Source organism: Colossoma macropomum, unplaced genomic scaffold (assembly GCF_904425465.1).
Source record: "Colossoma macropomum unplaced genomic scaffold, Colossoma_macropomum, whole genome shotgun sequence".
In the NCBI taxonomy this organism is placed as follows: Eukaryota; Metazoa; Chordata; class Actinopteri; order Characiformes; family Serrasalmidae; genus Colossoma; species Colossoma macropomum.
The window spans coordinates 15219293-15238030 of NW_023494787.1; the positions used below are offsets into that span (position 1 = coordinate 15219293).

General features: G+C 39.2%; 2 protein-coding genes across 5 annotated transcripts; one reads left to right on the plus strand and one right to left on the minus strand.

Moving 5' to 3' along the window:
• Positions 1 to 3897: 3897 nt before the first annotated feature.
• On the minus strand, positions 3898 to 15402 carry ppp1r10 (protein phosphatase 1, regulatory subunit 10). Of its 4 annotated transcripts, none has more exons than XM_036566221.1 (18): positions 14864 to 15402; positions 10284 to 10396; positions 10076 to 10162; positions 9825 to 9960; positions 9675 to 9726; positions 9438 to 9524; positions 9140 to 9271; positions 8824 to 8929; positions 8558 to 8661; positions 8290 to 8393; positions 7803 to 7962; positions 7436 to 7579; positions 7086 to 7332; positions 6889 to 6964; positions 6396 to 6614; positions 6165 to 6306; positions 5668 to 6030; positions 3898 to 5546 (listed from the first exon to the last, which is right to left on the minus strand). In XM_036566221.1, exons 2-18 carry the CDS (start codon positions 10388 to 10390, stop codon positions 5422 to 5424), a joined length of 2391 nt encoding a protein of 796 aa, XP_036422114.1. In that variant the 5' UTR covers positions 10391 to 10396; positions 14864 to 15402; the 3' UTR covers positions 3898 to 5421. The 4 variants fall into 4 exon arrangements, with proteins under 4 accessions (XP_036422114.1, XP_036422115.1, XP_036422116.1 ...); XM_036566222.1 differs by having other exon boundaries at positions 10284 to 10399; XM_036566223.1 differs by lacking the exon at positions 14864 to 15402 and adding an exon at positions 13251 to 13458.
• A 712-nt stretch (positions 15403 to 16114) lies between these two features.
• mrps18b (mitochondrial ribosomal protein S18B) lies at positions 16115 to 18431 on the plus strand. The gene is made up of 7 exons (XM_036566225.1): positions 16115 to 16216; positions 16543 to 16693; positions 17393 to 17490; positions 17598 to 17666; positions 17764 to 17830; positions 17953 to 18012; positions 18114 to 18431. The coding sequence occupies exons 1-7, from the start codon at positions 16139 to 16141 to the stop codon at positions 18308 to 18310; spliced, it is 720 nt and encodes a 239-aa protein (XP_036422118.1). The 5' UTR covers positions 16115 to 16138; the 3' UTR covers positions 18311 to 18431.
• The last annotated feature ends 307 nt before the right edge of the window (positions 18432 to 18738 follow it).

The following is an 18738-nucleotide window of genomic DNA, read 5'->3' on the forward strand; positions in this document are numbered from 1 at the left end:
CATTGTTTCAAGATGCAATCCAGATCAGTTTTGCTTGTTGCAAGAAATAAGGCCTAGAACAAGCACAATTATTCAATGGAACAATTTCACTATATAAAATACTTAATATTCGTACAGCAGTCTTAAAGAGATATAGATATATATATATACACTACATTTAAGATCATTTCCCTTGCCAACATATCTGCAGAGTACAAGGAAACTTCAAGGAAAATAACTGTAACGACTCTCTCCCTCTCTCTCTGGTAAAACGCTGGGTGTGTTTTATGTACAGACCGTTTAATGTGTTCACGTCCATGGCAGCAGGCTGGAATGTGCTGCTGAAAGCCCATCCCATCACCCCCACGGAACAGGGCACTAAAAAGGAAGGAAGTTGACTGATTGTTAACGTGCTTTAGAAGGACTGACGTGTCCTTAAAACTGCTGATTTGACAATTTCACATGAAGTTCTTTTGTTTGTCCATTTTTCATGTTTGTTCCCTAGAAACTGTTTGATCAATAGATAAACATACAAAATCAATACACAATAACGACACACAACGTCTGAAGATTTTATTGCATCTAAATTGGTCCCTCACTGAAAGTTGTTACATCAGATGGTTATGAATATGCTGCTAAGACATTGTTTTACAATATTTTTAGATTAAAAAAACCTTCTTTTTTAATATACATTCATGGAGGAGAAGTACATGCAAAATAGTCCCCAAAGAAAATCAATTTCTTCAGATTTACCACTATTGTATCATTATCAACATTACATATAAAAACTCAGATGACTCTTCTAGGTTCACTGGCTGTTTTGGATAGTAAATAAAATGGCTATATTTGCGCTGTAGACATTGCAGACCCTGGTTCCTATCACCACCACTGTAAAGAAATCAGAGGCTTTAAGTTTCTCTACAATGCGCCATTTCATATCAAGACTTCCACTTTGTTTGCACCTGAATGAACGAATTATGTAGAAATTTTGGAAAATTGGTGGAGTTCTCCTTTAAAGAGACATTTTCTATGAGATGTTGAGTATGAAGAACCTTTTCCACATAATGTGTAAAAGTACTGGATTAAAAAGACTATGATAAAGAGAACTGCAGCAATCTTATAGAGAAGTACAGCAGGCTCCTATTTAATGTAATGCAAGCTATATTATAATAGATAAGAGCAAATGTGGCATCATTTGATTAAGTGATAAATTATAGGTTAAGAGCAGAGGCAGCCCATTTCAGTTCACGGTAAATGAGAGCCTTGCTGAGCACATCCTCAGCAACCCGCCTCTCTGAGTGCATAAAGCTGTGATTCAGGCCTGACAAAGACCCTGCCTTGCTGGAGCTCTGGGATAATGTGACTGCTGCAGATCAATGCTGTCTTTGTCCAGAGCTCAACCAACACCAGGCCTCCTCCACAAGCAAGCTGAATGAACAAACCTTCCCACCGCTGTGTCCCTCTGTCCTTCAGGAAAACGCCTGACTCTCTTGTTCATGTGTGGTGGAAGATGACAGCGTGGCTTCTTAAAGAAAAGGATGTCTGACTACAGCGAACATGCACTGTTTCAGTTCAACAAAGCACTGCGCACATCATGCGGCCGGAGCAATCAAGTGTAATCAGATGCATTCCTGGTAAAAGGGGTCTTTCTGCAGACATTAGAAAGGCAAAGCAATATGAGGTCATAGCAAAGACACGAATCAGGACATGGGCATGGATTAAACCAAGACATTTGTATGATGAACATCTATCTATCCATCAATCTATCTATCTATGTTTTTATGTTATCTATCTATCTATCTATCTATCTATCTATCTATCTATGTTTTTATGTTATCTATCTATCTATCCATCAATCTATCTATCTATGTTTTTATGTTACCTGTCTATCTATCTATCTATCTATCTATGTTTTTATGTGTCTATCTATCTGTTTTTGTGTCTGTTTTTATCTATCTGTTTTTGTGTCTATGTTTTTATGTGTCGATCTGTTTTTATCTATCTGTTTTTATCTGTTTTTATGTGTCTATCTGTTTTTATCTATGTTTCTATCTGTTTCTATCTATCTATCTATCTATCTATCTATCTATCTATCTATGTTTTGTGTCTGTTTTTATCTATGTTCTTATGTTTTTATCTGTTTTTATCTATCTATCTATCTATCTATCTATCTATCTGTTTTGTGTCTGTTTTTATCTATGTTCTTATGTTTTTATCTGTTTTATCTATCTATCTGTTTTTATGTGTCTATCTGTTTTTGTGTCTGTTTTTATGTGTCTATCTGTTTTTATCTATCTGTTTTTATGTGTCTATCTGTTTTTATCTATCTATCTATCTATCTATCTATCCTTCATTTATTACCACTGTCATTTTGACTGGAAATAAAGAGAGGAAAAGATATCTAGTTTTGCTTCAGACCCAAAAAAATGGTTTCTGTCCATCCTTCCGCTGTGAGAAGTCCAGACGAGACGACGCTAAAAGGATGTGTAGCTGTCAAAAAGCAAACATTGCAAATAAAAGAAGTTGTCGGTGTTCTCAGAATAATGAACTGACCACCCCAGAGTCCAGACCTCAACATCACTGAATGTGTTTGGGATTATTCGGATCATGAGAAACAGAAAATGCAACTAACTTCTAAGACTGAACTTTATCCCTGCAGATTCCTTTAAAAACTGAAAGGAAGTTTTCTGAAAAGAAAGGACGCTTCAGTAGAGGCAAAGGATGGACACACAAATACTGAAAGATTTTATATTACATTTATTATATATACACACATATTTAGGTTTAGGCTTCTGTATAATGTTCTGTTAAATGTGTCTTCTGCGTAATTCCCGACACTGAAAAATGAATAAATTGTGTTTAAGTGACCATTTAAAATTACAAAATAATTGAAAATTATCTGACTTTTGCAGAGTACTGTAACTGTACGTTTAGAAACGTGTTTGTGCACTACACTACGACCCACAGACACATATCTGACAAAAATTAAACCATAGTTAGATGTGTTGGCACTGGGATAGAGGACTGGTCTAAGAATCACTGAGACAGTAAAAAGAAACGTACAAAAAGAAAAACCAACCCTTTTCAGTCTACACTTAGGATTAATCTTGGTCTGGGAAACCAGCCTGTAGCGCATTGCCTACGTTTTATCCATCACTTCGCATGCTTGCTAAATTCCTCTTTTTGATTATGCATGTAACTGAAATGCAGTCGCACAGAGGCATCCCCCAGGACCCTTATTTATCAAATCTCAAAGAAAGGGCACTTTTTTAAGACGTTTCATATAATTGTATGCACATTTGCACATTTGTTTTCTTAACCCTCACTGCTATCCTGAGAACTTTGATAAATATGGGTCTAGATCTAGAAGGCAGTATCTAGAGGAACGAATGGGTGTGTGGACTTTACTATCGCCAGATTGCTGAGGTGTCCTTAAACTCTTTCTCTACCCGGGCTAACGCTCTGAACGTCATGTCAATATTTGTGTTCGAGGGCGGGGTGCTGAGGCCACTCCTGTTCACACACTGCTCCAGTCATCTTTGCTCAGTTCCGCCCTGAGAACACGGATGTGTGGACAGGAAGGCAAACGGCAAGATCTGATTGGGGGAACAAGACACAATTCAGCTAAATCTATTGGCCAACAAAGCCAACAGGTGCAGAGGTCTAACATAGATCTGCTATTTCTTGGAACAATGCAGTTTTTGGAGGTTAGAAAGCAAACAGCCATTGGGTGAGAGTGAACATCACTAACTAATTGGGGTTTATCAATGATTGCAACATTGATCGGGACATCTGACATCATAAAACTCCACAGAAATCAAAGAACTATGAAGAAACCGATCATATAATCATAAATGTTACAATAACAACTTCTTACAAGCATTCATTTTTATAACATTTATTAATACATGTACCCTTTACAGATATTTGTGTATGTTTATAAATGTGTGTTTATGCCCTGTACTCTGACTCATAGACACAAACCTTTCTAACACAAATTAACCTCATTCAGATAGAGGTTAAGAAAAATAAGAAAAAATAATCATTATCAGACGTCTATGAAAATAAAAACATAAGAAAAAATGAACCAAACAGAAAAAAAAGTAGTCCCACAAGAGACACAAAGGCCACTGTTTTCACAGAAAACACTTCGAATAATGTTGGCCCAGAGAGTGGTTCCAAGCCCAGGCAAGGCTCAGTCGAACACTGATGGACAAAGACACGACATAGCTGTGGCCCAAATGAGTCACAGCTGGACTTCAGTCGTGCTTCACAGCTGAGAATGTGACTGCATGGATATACATGCTCACATACACATACATACATATACGCTGAATGAAATGATAGCATGGAAACAAGTGTGGAAACAAAATTAAACATCCTGATTGTCACACTATTAGTAGCTATTTTTTAAATAATTTTGGTTCATGAGGCTCAGCCAAATTATTCAACAGTGTTTTAAAATCTTGTGGGGGAAAAAAACTGATGTGCTTCCCATAATTCTGCATCTGAGTTCAGTGAAATAATAAACACCTTGGTAATGACACTGGCAGGTACAGTGTAACCTACACAGTTCATCGCGTGCTCTTTGCACACACCTGTTTCATACAGCATGGGAAATTTCCTGCCAATACCACACACACAGGCAGGCAGGCAGGCAGCCTGAGTCTAGTTCATATCGGCCAGGCATGTGAGGATGCACCTGCCTGGCCAACTGGGTTTGAAATAAAAAAATGTGGAGGACTGTACACCACAAAACACAGTAAGGTGCTTCTCAAGTCAAGGGTAAAGAAAAATATATATATAAAAAGAAAGAAAAATATGAATCACACATCTTACAGTTGAGATCATATGGCAACATATGTCTGAGGTTCTGTAGTGCCAAACCAAATTCAAAATTCAAAAGAAAACAGTACCACTGGAACGAACAAAAACAAAATAAGCGAACATAGTGGTCACAGGAAGTGAACGGGGTGGGCACAATCTTCAGCAGTCTTAAGTCACTGTAGCATATGCGATCACAAAAATATATATTATCTACACGAGTGATCACGCCAACACCAAGTCTCTATTTACACAGGAGGATCCTGCGTGTGTCAGTGTAAATGTCCTCCACTGACACCACAGAGTTACCACAGGCTTGAGTGTTTCTCAGTTGAACACTTAGTTCTGTTGAACCAGTCTTAGCTTTACTTTCCATAAAGATAAGGTGAGTAAAATGGGTTCAGGGCTGGACTTGTAATGTGTCTTCATTGCAGATTAGGCAGCTGTAAACACTGAGGAGAAATAAATGGCCTAAATAAAGCATCCCTCCTTTTCTGTCCTCTTGTTCTAAATCAGGTGAGGCTCATTTTGAGTCTTACAGCCTTATTCGGAGATGGAGAGGCAGGTTCACAATAAGTGTACATGTATGAAGTCTTTCAGAGTTTTATGACTTTCAAATTAATGCCCATGTTGAGGGTGTAGCGGGGGACCGTTCACGCCTGGGTGGTAGAACGCACAGTTGTTTTCATATCTGCAGCTCCCCTTCATCATGAAATGGCGACACACAGGTCTTTTCGACATGTCTAAGGAAACAAAAGAGAGGGAAAACATAATTAAAAAGAACTCTTACATGAAATTACTACCATTTTAAGGACAGCAGAAAGGAACAAGAAAGAATTTGATTCTTGTGTTAGATTAACTTACCACCCATGTTATTGTGTCCCCCTCTGGGTCCCCCTCGGCCCCCACGTCCTCTGAAGCCCTGGTCTCCTCCTCTTCCTCGTCCCCGGTGGAAGTGGCCTCCTCGGTGTGGCCCTCCCCTCATGGAGTCATCGCCCCAGTAATTGCCATTGTCTCCTCCGCGGCCCTGTGGACCAGGTGGAGGGCCCATCATGCGAGGGCCACCTCCAGAGTTGAAAGGGGGTCCGTGGCCATGGGGAGGAGGTGGGTGGTTGTAGTGAGGTCCACCAGGGGGCTTGTTTGGGGGGTAACCCCCATTCACGGGCATCTGCATGTTCATGTTGTTCATATTCATGCCTGGACCATGGCCAAGCAAACCCGCGTTCACTGTAAGGTGGAAGGGGGTTGAGGGAAGTGCAAATTATTAGTTTTTCATAAAGGCAGTACTTCAAAACCGTTCATGTTCTAAATATTATTAACTGGTTCATTATGGCTGTTATTAATCAGATTTAAATACTTACTCTGTGGTGCATTGGCTGGTTGGTTTTGGTTCTGGTTCTGATTCTGGTTCTGCTGTAATGAGCCCAAGAGCTGCTTGATTTTGTCAGAGAAATCAGGCTGCTTTATCAAGTCCTCTGCTGACTGGTTAGAACCCTGCGCACCCTAAGAAACAAGCATATTACAGAAACAGCTCAGCCACTGAATCCCAAAGGAAAACAGTAAGTAAGTTAACGCAGGTCAGCTTTACTTACCATGATGGAGCTGAGAAGTTCCTGGACATTCACTGCTGGGTTGCTGGGAGGGGGTGCGTTGCCCTGTGTTTGGGGACTGCGACTACTGTTGCCAAGGCTACCCATTAGGTTAGCCAGCACAGGGGGAAGCTTGGATCCCTCCTGGGGAGCAGTGGTAGTGCACGCTGCAGCTGTACTGTCAGCAGGCTCCATGTAACTGTCATCCATCATAGTGCAATCCTGGGTCACCAAAGAAAAAGAGAGAGAGATAGAGAGATGTTAAATTCTACGTTTGCCATATACAACCACATAATCATATGCCATGTACAATTCCTTAAATTAATATGCATAGTTTAAAAAAATGAAAGCGGAAAGGAAGGCACATACGAAATGTTTCTAATACCAACAAAAAAATATGCTTGGCTGAAAATATAGGGCTTTTACAGAATGTGCTCTATCTTCATCTTATTAGAATAGCAAACAGCATGTAAGTGAACGAAGCAAGGAGTCATACCTCGTCAAGGGGAATGAGACGTGGTGGCATTGGCTCGTAAGGCTCTGGGTCTGGCTCGTGGGGGCTGTCTGGGACACTAAATAAAGCAGAAGGGAGAGCAACTTTACATTACACACGCAGAAAGAAGAAAATTAAAATTGATGAAAGTAGCTGCCTCAAAATAATAAGAAAACAAGCAAAAAAAAAAAAACACTGACCTCTCCTTGCTGAGGAAGATTTCCTGTAGAATGCCCATCTCTCTGTCTCTCTGGGTCAGTTTCTCACTGCTGTTGGCCCCTGGAATGACCAGGCTACCTGACAGTGTGAGAGGTCGCGGGGGTGTCCAGGGCACTCTCTCCTCCATGGTGTCATGTGAGAGACGACGTGCCATCTCAAACGTCTGCCTGTCCATCATCAGCTCCCGCTTAGCCGCCTCACCAAAGTCCTTAATCTTATTAACATTCACTAAGAAATAAAGAAAGAAAGACAGAACTAATTAATATCCATTAAAAAGATACACCATTTGAATGGATATGCACTGCTGTGAGAGAGTGGGTGCCATCCTTACCTCTTTCAGTCTCATCCAGGTCAAAGTAGAAGTATTCTTTGAGCTGCTCTTCTTCTGCCCAGCGAACACTCTTCTTTTTCTTTCCTTTCTTCGTCAGACTCTCTTCCTCTCCACGTGGCTCTGAAAGAGCATTGGGCTTATCACCTGGGAGAGGGAAAGAGAGACATATTTTTAATTTGTTAATTTGGGATTTAGAGAACTGTGAGGTGGATCAGAGGCCGGCTGATAAAAAGAATAAGAAGATAAATCATACCAGTAGTGCTCTTTCACATTCTTCAAAAAAAGTCTAGTACAAATACAGTTAAATATAAATTATTGTAACACGCCTACATCCACATGGTTTGACTGCAGTACAGTAAAAACTCACCAGTATCCATAGCCTCTGGTTCTTCCGTGGGGACAGGCGTCCCTGGCTGTTCCATGTCTTGGGGCTCATGGGGAGGAGTCTGTGATGCAGGAGCCTCAGGGGAAGAAGGCTTTGCCTGTGCGCCGGTGTATGTCTGGGGCTTGCTGTCAAATGGACATGGCTGTGGCAAATCAAGAAAAGACAGAGAAAGAACAAAAGGAGGAGATTAGGGTAGGAGGTAGAGATATTTCTGTGATTTTGGTAGAGAAAATAGCCATGAACGTCCAAACTACAGCCTGTCAGAATTACTGAGAATTAATCTTAATATATAAATACAACTGGCCTGCTACTGTGGTTAGATGAAAAAAAAGAAAAAAGATTTTATTTTCCAACATTAGATGGCACCAACATTCACTTCTAAAATGTCATTCACTTCTAATATATCCTGTATATCCTAGAAATAGCTAAAAAAAAAAAGAAAGACCTAATAAAAGACATCACATTATACCTTATTTGATGTAGGAGATGCTGCTTTAGGCTTCTTCTTCTTGATTTTAATTCCAGGCACTGGAGCAGAATTAAGGGCATCCAGAAAGCCAGGGCTCTCCATTGCTAAACATACAGAGACAGACACAATGTTTATAGCACTGGCTGTAAAGTAGAATACAGACTGCCAAGACACACAGATGACCAAGCAATTAAAATTCTATTTTGTGTGATAAATATTTTAGTGCAAGTTTTATTACATAGAAAAACTGGCATTAAAGTTTGCTTACGCTGTGGAGGTATGAGCTTGACTTTAATCTCTTTGGCAGAGTTGGGAGTGGTGTTAAGAGGCTTGTACTTCTTTTCCACAGGGGGAGCATCAGACAGGGAGGAACTGAAGAGAATACAAGAAGCAAGAACTTACAAGTCAACAAAAAAACCAGCAGAGGGCAGCAAATATAATACTTAAAGGATACTTAAAGGAAGAGGTGTCAATGAAGGCAAAATACTATTTAATCAATGGGGGAAAATCAGAAAAGGGGAAATGTATAATTACCTAGGCCTTTTGAGAACTGCTGGTTTGATGTTATATTTATCACCAAGTTGAGGGACAGCAGGTGGCTTTTTAGGAGGGATTGGTGTTGGGGTCTCCACCTCTAAACCTGTTGAATCAAACCAAAGTGTAAGTGCCTACTAAAGATGTTTATGAAATTCAGCTATGTCTAAAAACTACAAATCTAAAACACTCAAAACATTATTAATCCTACAGGCAATAAAAGAAAGTATTACGCTATAAATAAAAAAAAAATCCTGTTCAACATATAACATGCAGTAAAGTATGTATCCTGATATCAGAAAGAGGGGAGCCAGACCTGTGGAGCGAATCTTGGCATGGCTGGGAGCATGAGCTTTTGGTTTTTCTCTCTTCTTCTCCTCATCTGACCCTTTCTCCCCAGCCTTCACCTCAGGACGCACTTTACTGTCTTCTTTCTTCCGTTTCTTGTCTAAAATACAAATACCAGGATTGTGGCAACTAATTAAAGACAAACCACAAGAACATGCATTCACATTTTATTCATGTTAATGTGGCGTTTAGCCTGAACCCCACTACAGGAGAGTGATGAAATCACTACAAAAATGAAAACAGAAATGGAGAAAGAGAATAACTACCGTTTGGTGAAACGCCACTGGAAACGCTCTGAGAACGGATAATGGCCATCCAACCGTCCACAAGTACTGAAGCAAGCTTCCGTAACTCTGTGGGAAAGAAACCCAATAATAAACACAAAATCAAAGAAATGCACAAGAAAAAAAAGTGTCTGTCAACACAATTAAGTTCTTTTGATTACTCAAGTACATAGAGACTATGCATCACTTTTGGTAGTTCCACTCAACACCTGCTCTTACCTTCTGTCTCTCCACTCTTGCTTAGATGCTTAACCAACTTTGCTGTGTTGTTCTAGGAAGCAAACAAGTGCAAAAGATAAATAAATGAACAAACGGAAGCAACAATACACCTTAAAAACACTTCTAAAATGTATGGGAGCCAAGATATACCTGTTTAAGATGGTCCACAGTAAGGGGCAGTTTCTGCAGTGTAAGCAAAATAAGCTGCAGCAGAGGGGTGTTACTGGTGGTCTTTGAGTATGTGAGCCAAGAGTTCAGCAGCTTGTAGCCACCCACACGGATAAATCTGTAGAGTGGAAAAAAAATTGGTTTGGCACAAAACTTAAAAGGGCAACATTAACATTTACAGTGAGAGAGTCGCACAGAGGAGTTGCCCTGCTGTGCTGAACATGTATACATACCGGTTAAGAATGTCGTGAGACTTGGTCTGCAGTAAGATGTTCAGATACATGCACCTGCTGACCATTTTATGTGAGGCCTTCATTAGACTGTTTGAAAAAGAGTCAGAAACATGGGATTAAGATCACTTCAGCCGGATGACGTTAATAAGTCAACGTTATTCATGTAAATAACTGCAGCTCAATGCGGACATGTTTTCATATTTTTCACCTGAAGACTTTGGCAACACCCTCTAGGCTCCTGAGTTCTCCGTCCTTCCCAAGCAGAGCCTCCACTCCTTTCAGCACCTCCCTGGGGTCCACTGGGCCTACCGCCATTATAGGCTACTGACACAGAGGAGGGGGAGAGAGAATAAGTGCCATTTAGATTATCTTTCTGCAGGTACACAAATGCTGCTGTAATCATGACTGTCACTAGGGAGTATCCGAACTGTCATTATCACTGAAGATAAGCTGTTTGACATATTGGTCAAAGTAGTTATTGAGAGCTCATTGGAACAAACAAAGCACACACAGGTGGCTGAAATAACAAATTCCCATGCAAAAGTCACGAGGATAACATTATAAGTAGGCCGCAAAAACAAAATATCAGAGAAACGTGGTCGGTCAGGAAATACCAGACAAATGCCAAACTCTCTGATCTGATCACAACACAAATGAATGCGCCTTCAGTGCAGCTCATGTAGATAAAGAAAAGGCTTTTTTGTAAAGCTCTGCCCCAAATGTCTATCACATCAGTAGACTTCATGAAAAAGTTAGACATGATTCTTCATACACAGCATTGCAACCAAAACCACAACAAAGAAGCACTCATAAGGCCAGTGGGTCATGTGGCATAAATTGACCACAACACTTTCCGCAATAATATTCATAATCTCTACTGGTCTTGTTCTGAAACAGGAGTACTAGATGTCATTTTTAATGAAGCATGTAAGTAAAGTTTCACTAACAGAGTCCGTGTAGACAATTCATGGACTGCCAAAAATGGAATGAAGTAATCTTTAACATGAGTGATAAGAAAGAGGTTCATAAAATAAGTTAAAACATAATAAATGGAAAGAGATTCATAAAATAAGTTAAAGCATAATGAACCTACTGACTATATGCTGTAACACATGCTTACAGTTTTCCTAAAACAGACCTTCTCTGGCACAAGGTATTTGCCTATACAAACTATATTAGCATGTTACATTTAATTTACTGGAAGCTGTGCATTAAAGGCAAGTAGACTGCAGAATGAATGATTTTTGAGTCATTATTAATGTACATGGTTTATAAAAGGCTTATTATTTTATCTTAACATCTTGAATGGGACAAAATCAAAGTTTGAATGTACATTGTTACCACCTTCTGCCAACACAACACCCACCTGCTCTCCAAATTAAGGATGTGTTTATGTATATATGCAATTAGACTACATGCATTATTTCTTACATTGTCAATTTGAACATGAATACAATCATTAAAAATGTCTATGACACTGATAAAAGTTTAATAGTGAGTCATTCTAGTGACCTTTGACTTCTATATAGTTACAGTTATTCAGAAGCATAGTGCTAAAAAAGAAAAAGTACTAGAGGAGAATGTATGTAAAGCTACACAATACTGTGTTTATTATTATTATTAAACTCAATTATTTTACCATTATACTGTGATGTTCTATGTTATACAGACATTTCATCTTTAAAATAACTATAAATAACCTTCAAGAGAATTTTGATGAAAAATATTGACTTCTAATCTAATCTCACAAACTACAACAGCAAACAAACATGTACAAACACTTTTTTTCTTTTAAAGAAAGATACAAAAAGAAAAATAATGTGCAGTCAGTCCATCCCAGATCAGACACTTCACATCTGGGCAGCAGGTTGTAACTGTTTCAGAAACACTTACAACCATAACTCTCACCTGATGACTGTGGGCAGGACCTGCGTTATTACTTTCCTAAGATTGGAACTTACTCAGGTACACAGAGTATGATTACTCAATTATGAATACTGATTTATTCACATTAACATTAATTATGAATATGTATGTGAGAAAGTAAACATTACATTACATATTTGACAAATGTACATGCTCTTGCTTTATTTATCAAGGTCATTAGGAAATAACTGTCCTATGTCGCCATCATGTGGTTAAAACTGAATAAATCAAGTCAGGTGTTGGGTGCTGTTTACCTAAAGGCCATGAGTTTCATCACAAGAGCTTCTAATACATCAGAACTCAATAGACAGAGTTACAAAACTAATGAAAAAGCATAACGTAAAATATTAGACATACTCATTTGTTGCGATTAAAATGAAAGGAATAGTCAGCAAAAAATTAAATAGACACCTCTTACTGCTAATGTAGTGGATCTGCCAAGATATGTTTGTTTTGTTTTGCATCCAAGCTATAAGACCAATCCAGGTAGACTAAGTATTGTGTCTAGTAATGGATTGTCTGTTGGGTTGGGTGACACAGACTCCTATTACTTGTACTACTTCTATTACTGAAAAAGCAAACTTTGGACACCAAATATGTCTTGGCTGATCATCTACATTTGGAGTAAAAAAAGACAAAAATGGTGTAAATTATTATTTTTGCAGAACCAGTCCTTTATGCTAAATGGACACAAAACCTAATTGAGCCAGTGATCCCAGTGGGCTGAGTCCAATTAACAACTCTCCAACACACCCAGCCTCTTATGAAATCATGCTTTTTGAGGAAGCAGCCTAATGAATAAGCGAATAGATGGTCGGGTAGGGGGATTTGGAGAGGCGCGACGTCATTTTGCCCCGCCCATGCAGGGGCAGTAGTGCACTTTAAAAATCTCCTTTCAGCTGTTCGGTATGAGCATAACGAAGATCCTTGAACTCCACATTGGGTCAACTTTTAGCTCTACGGATCACCGAAAAAACGGGTACGAGCAACATTACACTTTAAATAAAAAAAATAAAACCAAAAAACTAAAAGAACTTAAAACTTGCTTCGCGTTTCCATACATACTGGGGTTAAGCATGCAACTTTCACCAGTGGATTAACGTTAATCTGTGCTGGTAAATCATGACGTTTGCTTATTTTTCGAAGGCGGTGAGAAGACTGTACGCTTAAAGGAAGGGAAAAGAAACCGTATAAACTAGTAATTCGTAATTCGATAAATGTCATGTGAGGAAATCAGGTTTTGTCTTACCCGTAAAAGTGTTGTGGTTGAAGTTTTTATAGTCTCAGAACTCAGAATCGACTTCCTTTACACGGAACATTACACAAAACTCCTGAAAATGTCACAACCGTTACACAAAACGTAAACACAGCAAAACAAGTGGCAGTTAAATCTGGGAAACCAAAGTGTTCACACTGAACGCAACTGTAGTAATGATCACACAGTCCAACCATTTACCACAATATTGTTTTCATTAAGAACTGTTAAATTAACCAAAAAAAAATAATAATAATAATAATAAAAGAATAAATGATTATTTGACCTGCCCCTCAAAACTGAAAGTGCCCCCCCCTCCCCCAAATCCTCTTTCCAGACATCACTGTTTCTTTTTGGATATGGTAGAAAAAAAATGAGTTACCCTGTCTTCTGCGTACTACTCTCTACTACTGTATACAATTATGAAATAATGAAATACTAACAATTTTACACAAAAAAACAGTTTTCCACACTGATCACAATGTTTTGTATGAAATGCAACATAAAACGGAGCTGCTGCTGCTGCTTTAGTGACCGTTGCTGCTTTCGCCATCTGTCGGCCACCCGCGTTCGAATGTTTGCAAGACAAGTGGCTTCGACAGGCCGTGATTGGCTGAGCGGGATCCAAGCCCCGCCCTCTTTTTTAACCACTTCTCTTCAAGCTCGAAAACGGGAATGGCGACGATGATGAAGAAGAAGCCCGGGCGCCATCTTAGAAAACAAGTACTAGCAAAAGAAAAAAAAATACTAAGTACGCTTTACGTCCGACATTCGTTTACACACGCGAAAAATACCAAACAAAATAAACATTATCTCAGGTTATGGTTATGACAACGCGAGACAAACGAGCGGAACAAATACGTTTCAAAAACACAGCCACCATTTGCTTGCAGTGATCCCAGCAAACGACAACCCGTCCGCCATATTAGAGCAAAACCGACTAGACAAACAAGTCTCTTCTACTCGGCATTTCACAGCTAACATTTCACCGCAAGCTAGCCGTAATACACACAAACGCAATCTTTATATCCAGACTGCCATATATATTATATATATTTGATGGGATGGTTTATTTCACTCGCTAGCTACTAAGAATCGCCTGTAACAAACGAGATACAAAGAAACACAAGTTGCATTTCAGCCCCCCGTAACTTATTTCCCCCACTCGATTAAGTCCACAGTCGCCAACTTTGCAATCTTTATGTGTAGATTGCGCAGAGATGTTCCAATGAGCTCTCCTTTCAAGATTTTAAGCCAAAATTCATTCATCCTGACTGTGCTGTGGCAATCTTTATGTACAGATTGCTTATGAGAAGCGGTCGCTAACCTATCTTATGCTTGATTTATCCTTCATTACTAGGACTGTAAATCCGTCTCACACACAAAGAGAAACAGGGCTTTCCGCCGCTGCTAACTTTGCGGTGTGAGCTCATACGCTAACTGGCTTGCCTTTCTCGCTTTATCTCAGCTTAATTTTGCCATTTTATCTAATAATTGCCGCCTTTAACGGCCAACTGAATAATTTTACCTATTAATTATCATTTTCAATACAGACAATTGATTAGCTATTAAATTTCGATTCAAATTGGTTTGAAAGTAACACTTACTATTTATAACTCTCCTCTGCGTCTCGGGTACCTATAATATATTGTGCTTAAACAGCAACAATTTTCAGACCAGTTTAAGACAGCCTAAACTGTCATGTCTTTATATCTTTATGGCTGAAAAATGGCTTAATGGGCGGGATTGTGGTGGCTAGAATCTAGCATTTCCTTCTTGCACAATCTGGAGCAGAAAAAACGTAGGAAGCAAATGTCCGTTACTCGAGTAGAAAAAACATGTTTTTGGGGTTTTGGTCTTCAAACACAGTTGAAAAATCCTCGACGTCAGATCTTCACTGAGACCGTTTCAGACCTGCAACAAAGGAAAGGGACAAAATCCGATTAGAAAAAATATAGAAAATAAAGTAACCAAAATAAATTATGCGAAAATACACCAAAATGCTTCACATTCGCCAGGATTGAAGTCCAAAGTGAATAAATGGGGGGTAAAGTTTATAAAACAACAACAATCAACGTTTTAATTCTTTTTTTCTTCCTTTTTTTCTTTTCTGAAAAACACCTCCGTCCTCACACTTACCTCAGACAAATCCAGGAATGATCTAGAAGGGTGGGACACAGTATTTATAGTCGTGACGAGTTTTGCGTCACACGGCTTCTCTAGAACGCGCATTCGGGCGCGTTCGTGACACACAAAGCGTAGCTGATGGTGACGGTAATTCAGTTCAGTTTAGCGAACCGATTCCTTCGAACGTTCTGTTTCATGAATCAAATATCCGATTGAACGATTAATTTTCTGTCTGATCACAGTGTAATGAGGTCGGCTTTATTCACGAAGCTCACAGTTCGCCATTGATCGACGTTACTTTGATTTTCTTCTTGCTATTATGTGAATTTGAAGACGGAATAAGCTCGATTCGGTTAGAATGTGAATCGGCTCAACTGGCTCATTGAATAGAATCGATTCGCAAGAACTGTTTCGCTCGAGAAAAACAACCTTTCTCTCTTCAAGGACAGCCCCTCCCCCACCATGTATGAACAAGCACGTTGTTTTTCTGAGTCAGTGTAAAAAACGTGCTACGTTTTACATAAATTGTAATGTAACAGTATCAGGTTTGAACCATATTAAACCATAGCAATCTAATTCAAGGTTTTTGACTGCATATATGTATTATTCTGAGCAGAGCTGGTTACAGCTACTAAAATAGTCACAATTAAATATTTATAATAAGACCTGAAAAGGTTTGACATCGCAATAATTAGAGTAAAATCACTCTGGTAAACTTGCTTCGTCTGCAGTCAACTTTGACCTCTCACAACAAAATGGCAGCCTCCTTGGGACGCATTGCGAGAGCTCCTTGTCGAGTTTTTCTCGTTCTGCAGAGAGTTAATCACATCCAGGTTTGTGTCAATTATTAAGACCTTTATGTAGCGATTTTAGTTGTCTAAATTGCTCTAACATCTCTGAAAAAATGCTCTGTTAGTCATGTTTTGCGACGAAGCTGAAGTCTGCTTCCTATTCGCCAGCTTGTTGTTTGAATTTTCCCGTTCCACCTTAAATGGAGCTGCAGTTACATTCTGGTGCCTCAGGCGCTACAATGTAGCTGCAGCACCATTTAAGGTTGAACGGGAAAATTAGAACAGGAAGGTAGTTAGTAGGATGTTAAGTTTAGCATCGTTGAGTTTTTCTAGCTCTGATTCTGCTTAATAAAAAGCTTTAATTTCAGAAAACTCATGAAGTGCTGAGGGTCCCGTTTGTTGCTCCGTTCCTACGACACTTCTTTTATTCGCCTAAACTGTCATCTTCTGATGGAGTTGAATCTTTAGAGGCTCTCTCCCGGTACAAAGACAAACCATGGGAGTATCTGGAGAGCGAAGGTAACTTCGGTGATGGTTTTAATCGAATATATTAATGAAACTTTGACTGCTTTAAAGGGGGGCTCCACCGATTTGTAGAATTGGCTGCACTTTTATATGGTTAAGATGTAATCAGAATCGTTCAGAGTGGTTTGGTGTGAAATGTTTTATGTTAGAGAAACTCAAGGAGTCAGAATTGCTCACAGTGGTGATAATAGGAACCAGAGTTTAATGCCTCGAAAAGCTTCCTCACAGAAATGGTTATGAATACATTGCCTGATGTCTGAGACACTGTTTACAGTAGATTGTGATGAGGTTTTCGTCTAAAACATATTTTAATCAGTTTATTTTAATCCGTTCATGTGGAGGGATACAAGAAGGGTGTTCTAAGGCCAAATAGTCCCCAGAGATTTTTTTCATGTTTTAATAATATTTTACCATCATCAGCATTACATATTAAAAACCCAGCTGGCATGTGTAGGTTCGCTGGTGGTTAGAGATAGTAAATAATTTGGCTATGTTTGTGTCGTAGACATTGGGACCCCTAATTCCTATCACCACCACTGTAAAGAAATCTGAGTTTGCAAGTTTCTCTACAATGAACCACTTCACATCAAAACGCTGAATGACTCCGTTTACATCTCAAGGACTAAATTATTGGGAAATTTTGAAAAAAAAACGGTGGAATTCCCCTTTAACTACCTTTTTTTTCTTTCGCAGAGTATATTGAGCGCTATGGATCCAAGCCTGTGTGGTCTGACTACAGACGGAACCACAAAGGGGGTATCCCTCCTCAAAAGACAAGGAAGACCTGTATTGTACGTGACTGGTTTTCTAATGATTATCTCATGTATGTAACTCTGATCTGAAGTGTGCATACAGGCATTTAACTTTCATCATATGTTTTAATTGATCACCACAACAGAGAGGAGATAAGATATGTGGGAACCCTTGTCCAATCTGCCGTGATCCAAATATCATCGTCCATTATCAGGTTTGTGCACACTTTCTCATTGTCCTTTAGTTTGGTTTGCCTTCTTGAAATTCTGCATGTGCTCTGCAAGTTATATGTCTCATATTAACCTCTGCAGAATGTGAACCTGCTGCAGCAGTTTGTAAGTCCTTACACCGGGATTGTGTATGATCCCACTCGGACAGGTAATCTCTCTCACTTTTTTGAGTGCACTAGAGAAGTGTTGCTCAACTTTGCTCCAAACTTTCTTGGTGAATTACCACAATTTTTTTCCCCATTATCATATTTGCTGTTTCGTTGACTCTAGGTGTATGCATGAAGCAACAGAAACTGCTTAACAAGGCAATTGAAACAGCGAGAGATCATGGTAAGAAAACCTATCATTTGCTTTGTTTGTACTTACACACGGTAAGCAAGTTGACAACAGCACGTTTATCATATCGACTACAGAGAATTTCTATCTTTCAGGCTTGATATCCTCCCAGTTACCATTTGTAGACTACTCTGCAGAGGACTACTCAAACGTGCATGGAGCAGTGGGACACACACCTGCCCCACCTACCTATACCTCTGGTGAACCTTGGTATTCATGGTATGGTAACGTAGAGCCAAATGAAAAAGAACTGGCCAGAGTAAAGAAGATCTACAAAGCTTACCTGAAGTAAGCTACTGGAGAGGTTTTCTGGGCACAGATTAAGTCTGGCTATGGACCCAATTACTCTATGAATGACTATTGTGTCACTGGATATCTTGAATAATAAAGGACTAAGGTTAATGTGCTGAAAACTGACCTGTGTGAGTCTATTGCAGAGTAATCATAATCAAGCATCGATTTGAAGTTGAAAGGAGTGCAGATGTAACAGCAAAGATAACCATAACTTTATTTATTCATTACACTGTTAATTAAAGTGAGACAAAAGCATGTTATCACCCAGGTCCCTGAAACAATACCCTGAAATCCCAGTGATAAACTGGAAGAGCACCAGAATAATCAGATTTATATTTAGGCCTCAAGTAAAGCACTGGATGTGCAGAACGAATATCAGAACAGCCATTTTTAAACATGGCGTTTTAAAGAGGACTGAACTAGTTG

Excerpts from the sequence above, each read along its gene's own strand:
- ppp1r10 (XM_036566221.1), bottom strand. The coding sequence starts at position 10,390 with ATGGCGGTAGGCCCAGTGGACCCCAGGGAGGTGCTGAAAGGAGTGGAG. Across the intron at positions 10,163-10,283 it reads GGTGTTGCCAAAGTCTTCAG|TCTAATGAAGGCCTCACATA; the intron begins GTGAAAAATATG and ends TTTTTCAAACAG. Across the intron at positions 5,547-5,667 it reads GGGACACAATAACATGGGTG|ACATGTCGAAAAGACCTGTG; the intron begins GTAAGTTAATCT and ends TTGTTTCCTTAG.
- mrps18b (XM_036566225.1), top strand. The coding sequence starts at position 16,139 with ATGGCAGCCTCCTTGGGACGCATTGCGAGAGCTCCTTGTCGAGTTTTT. Across the intron at positions 16,217-16,542 it reads AGAGAGTTAATCACATCCAG|AAAACTCATGAAGTGCTGAG; the intron begins GTTTGTGTCAAT and ends CTTTAATTTCAG. Across the intron at positions 18,013-18,113 it reads TGAAACAGCGAGAGATCATG|GCTTGATATCCTCCCAGTTA; the intron begins GTAAGAAAACCT and ends TCTATCTTTCAG.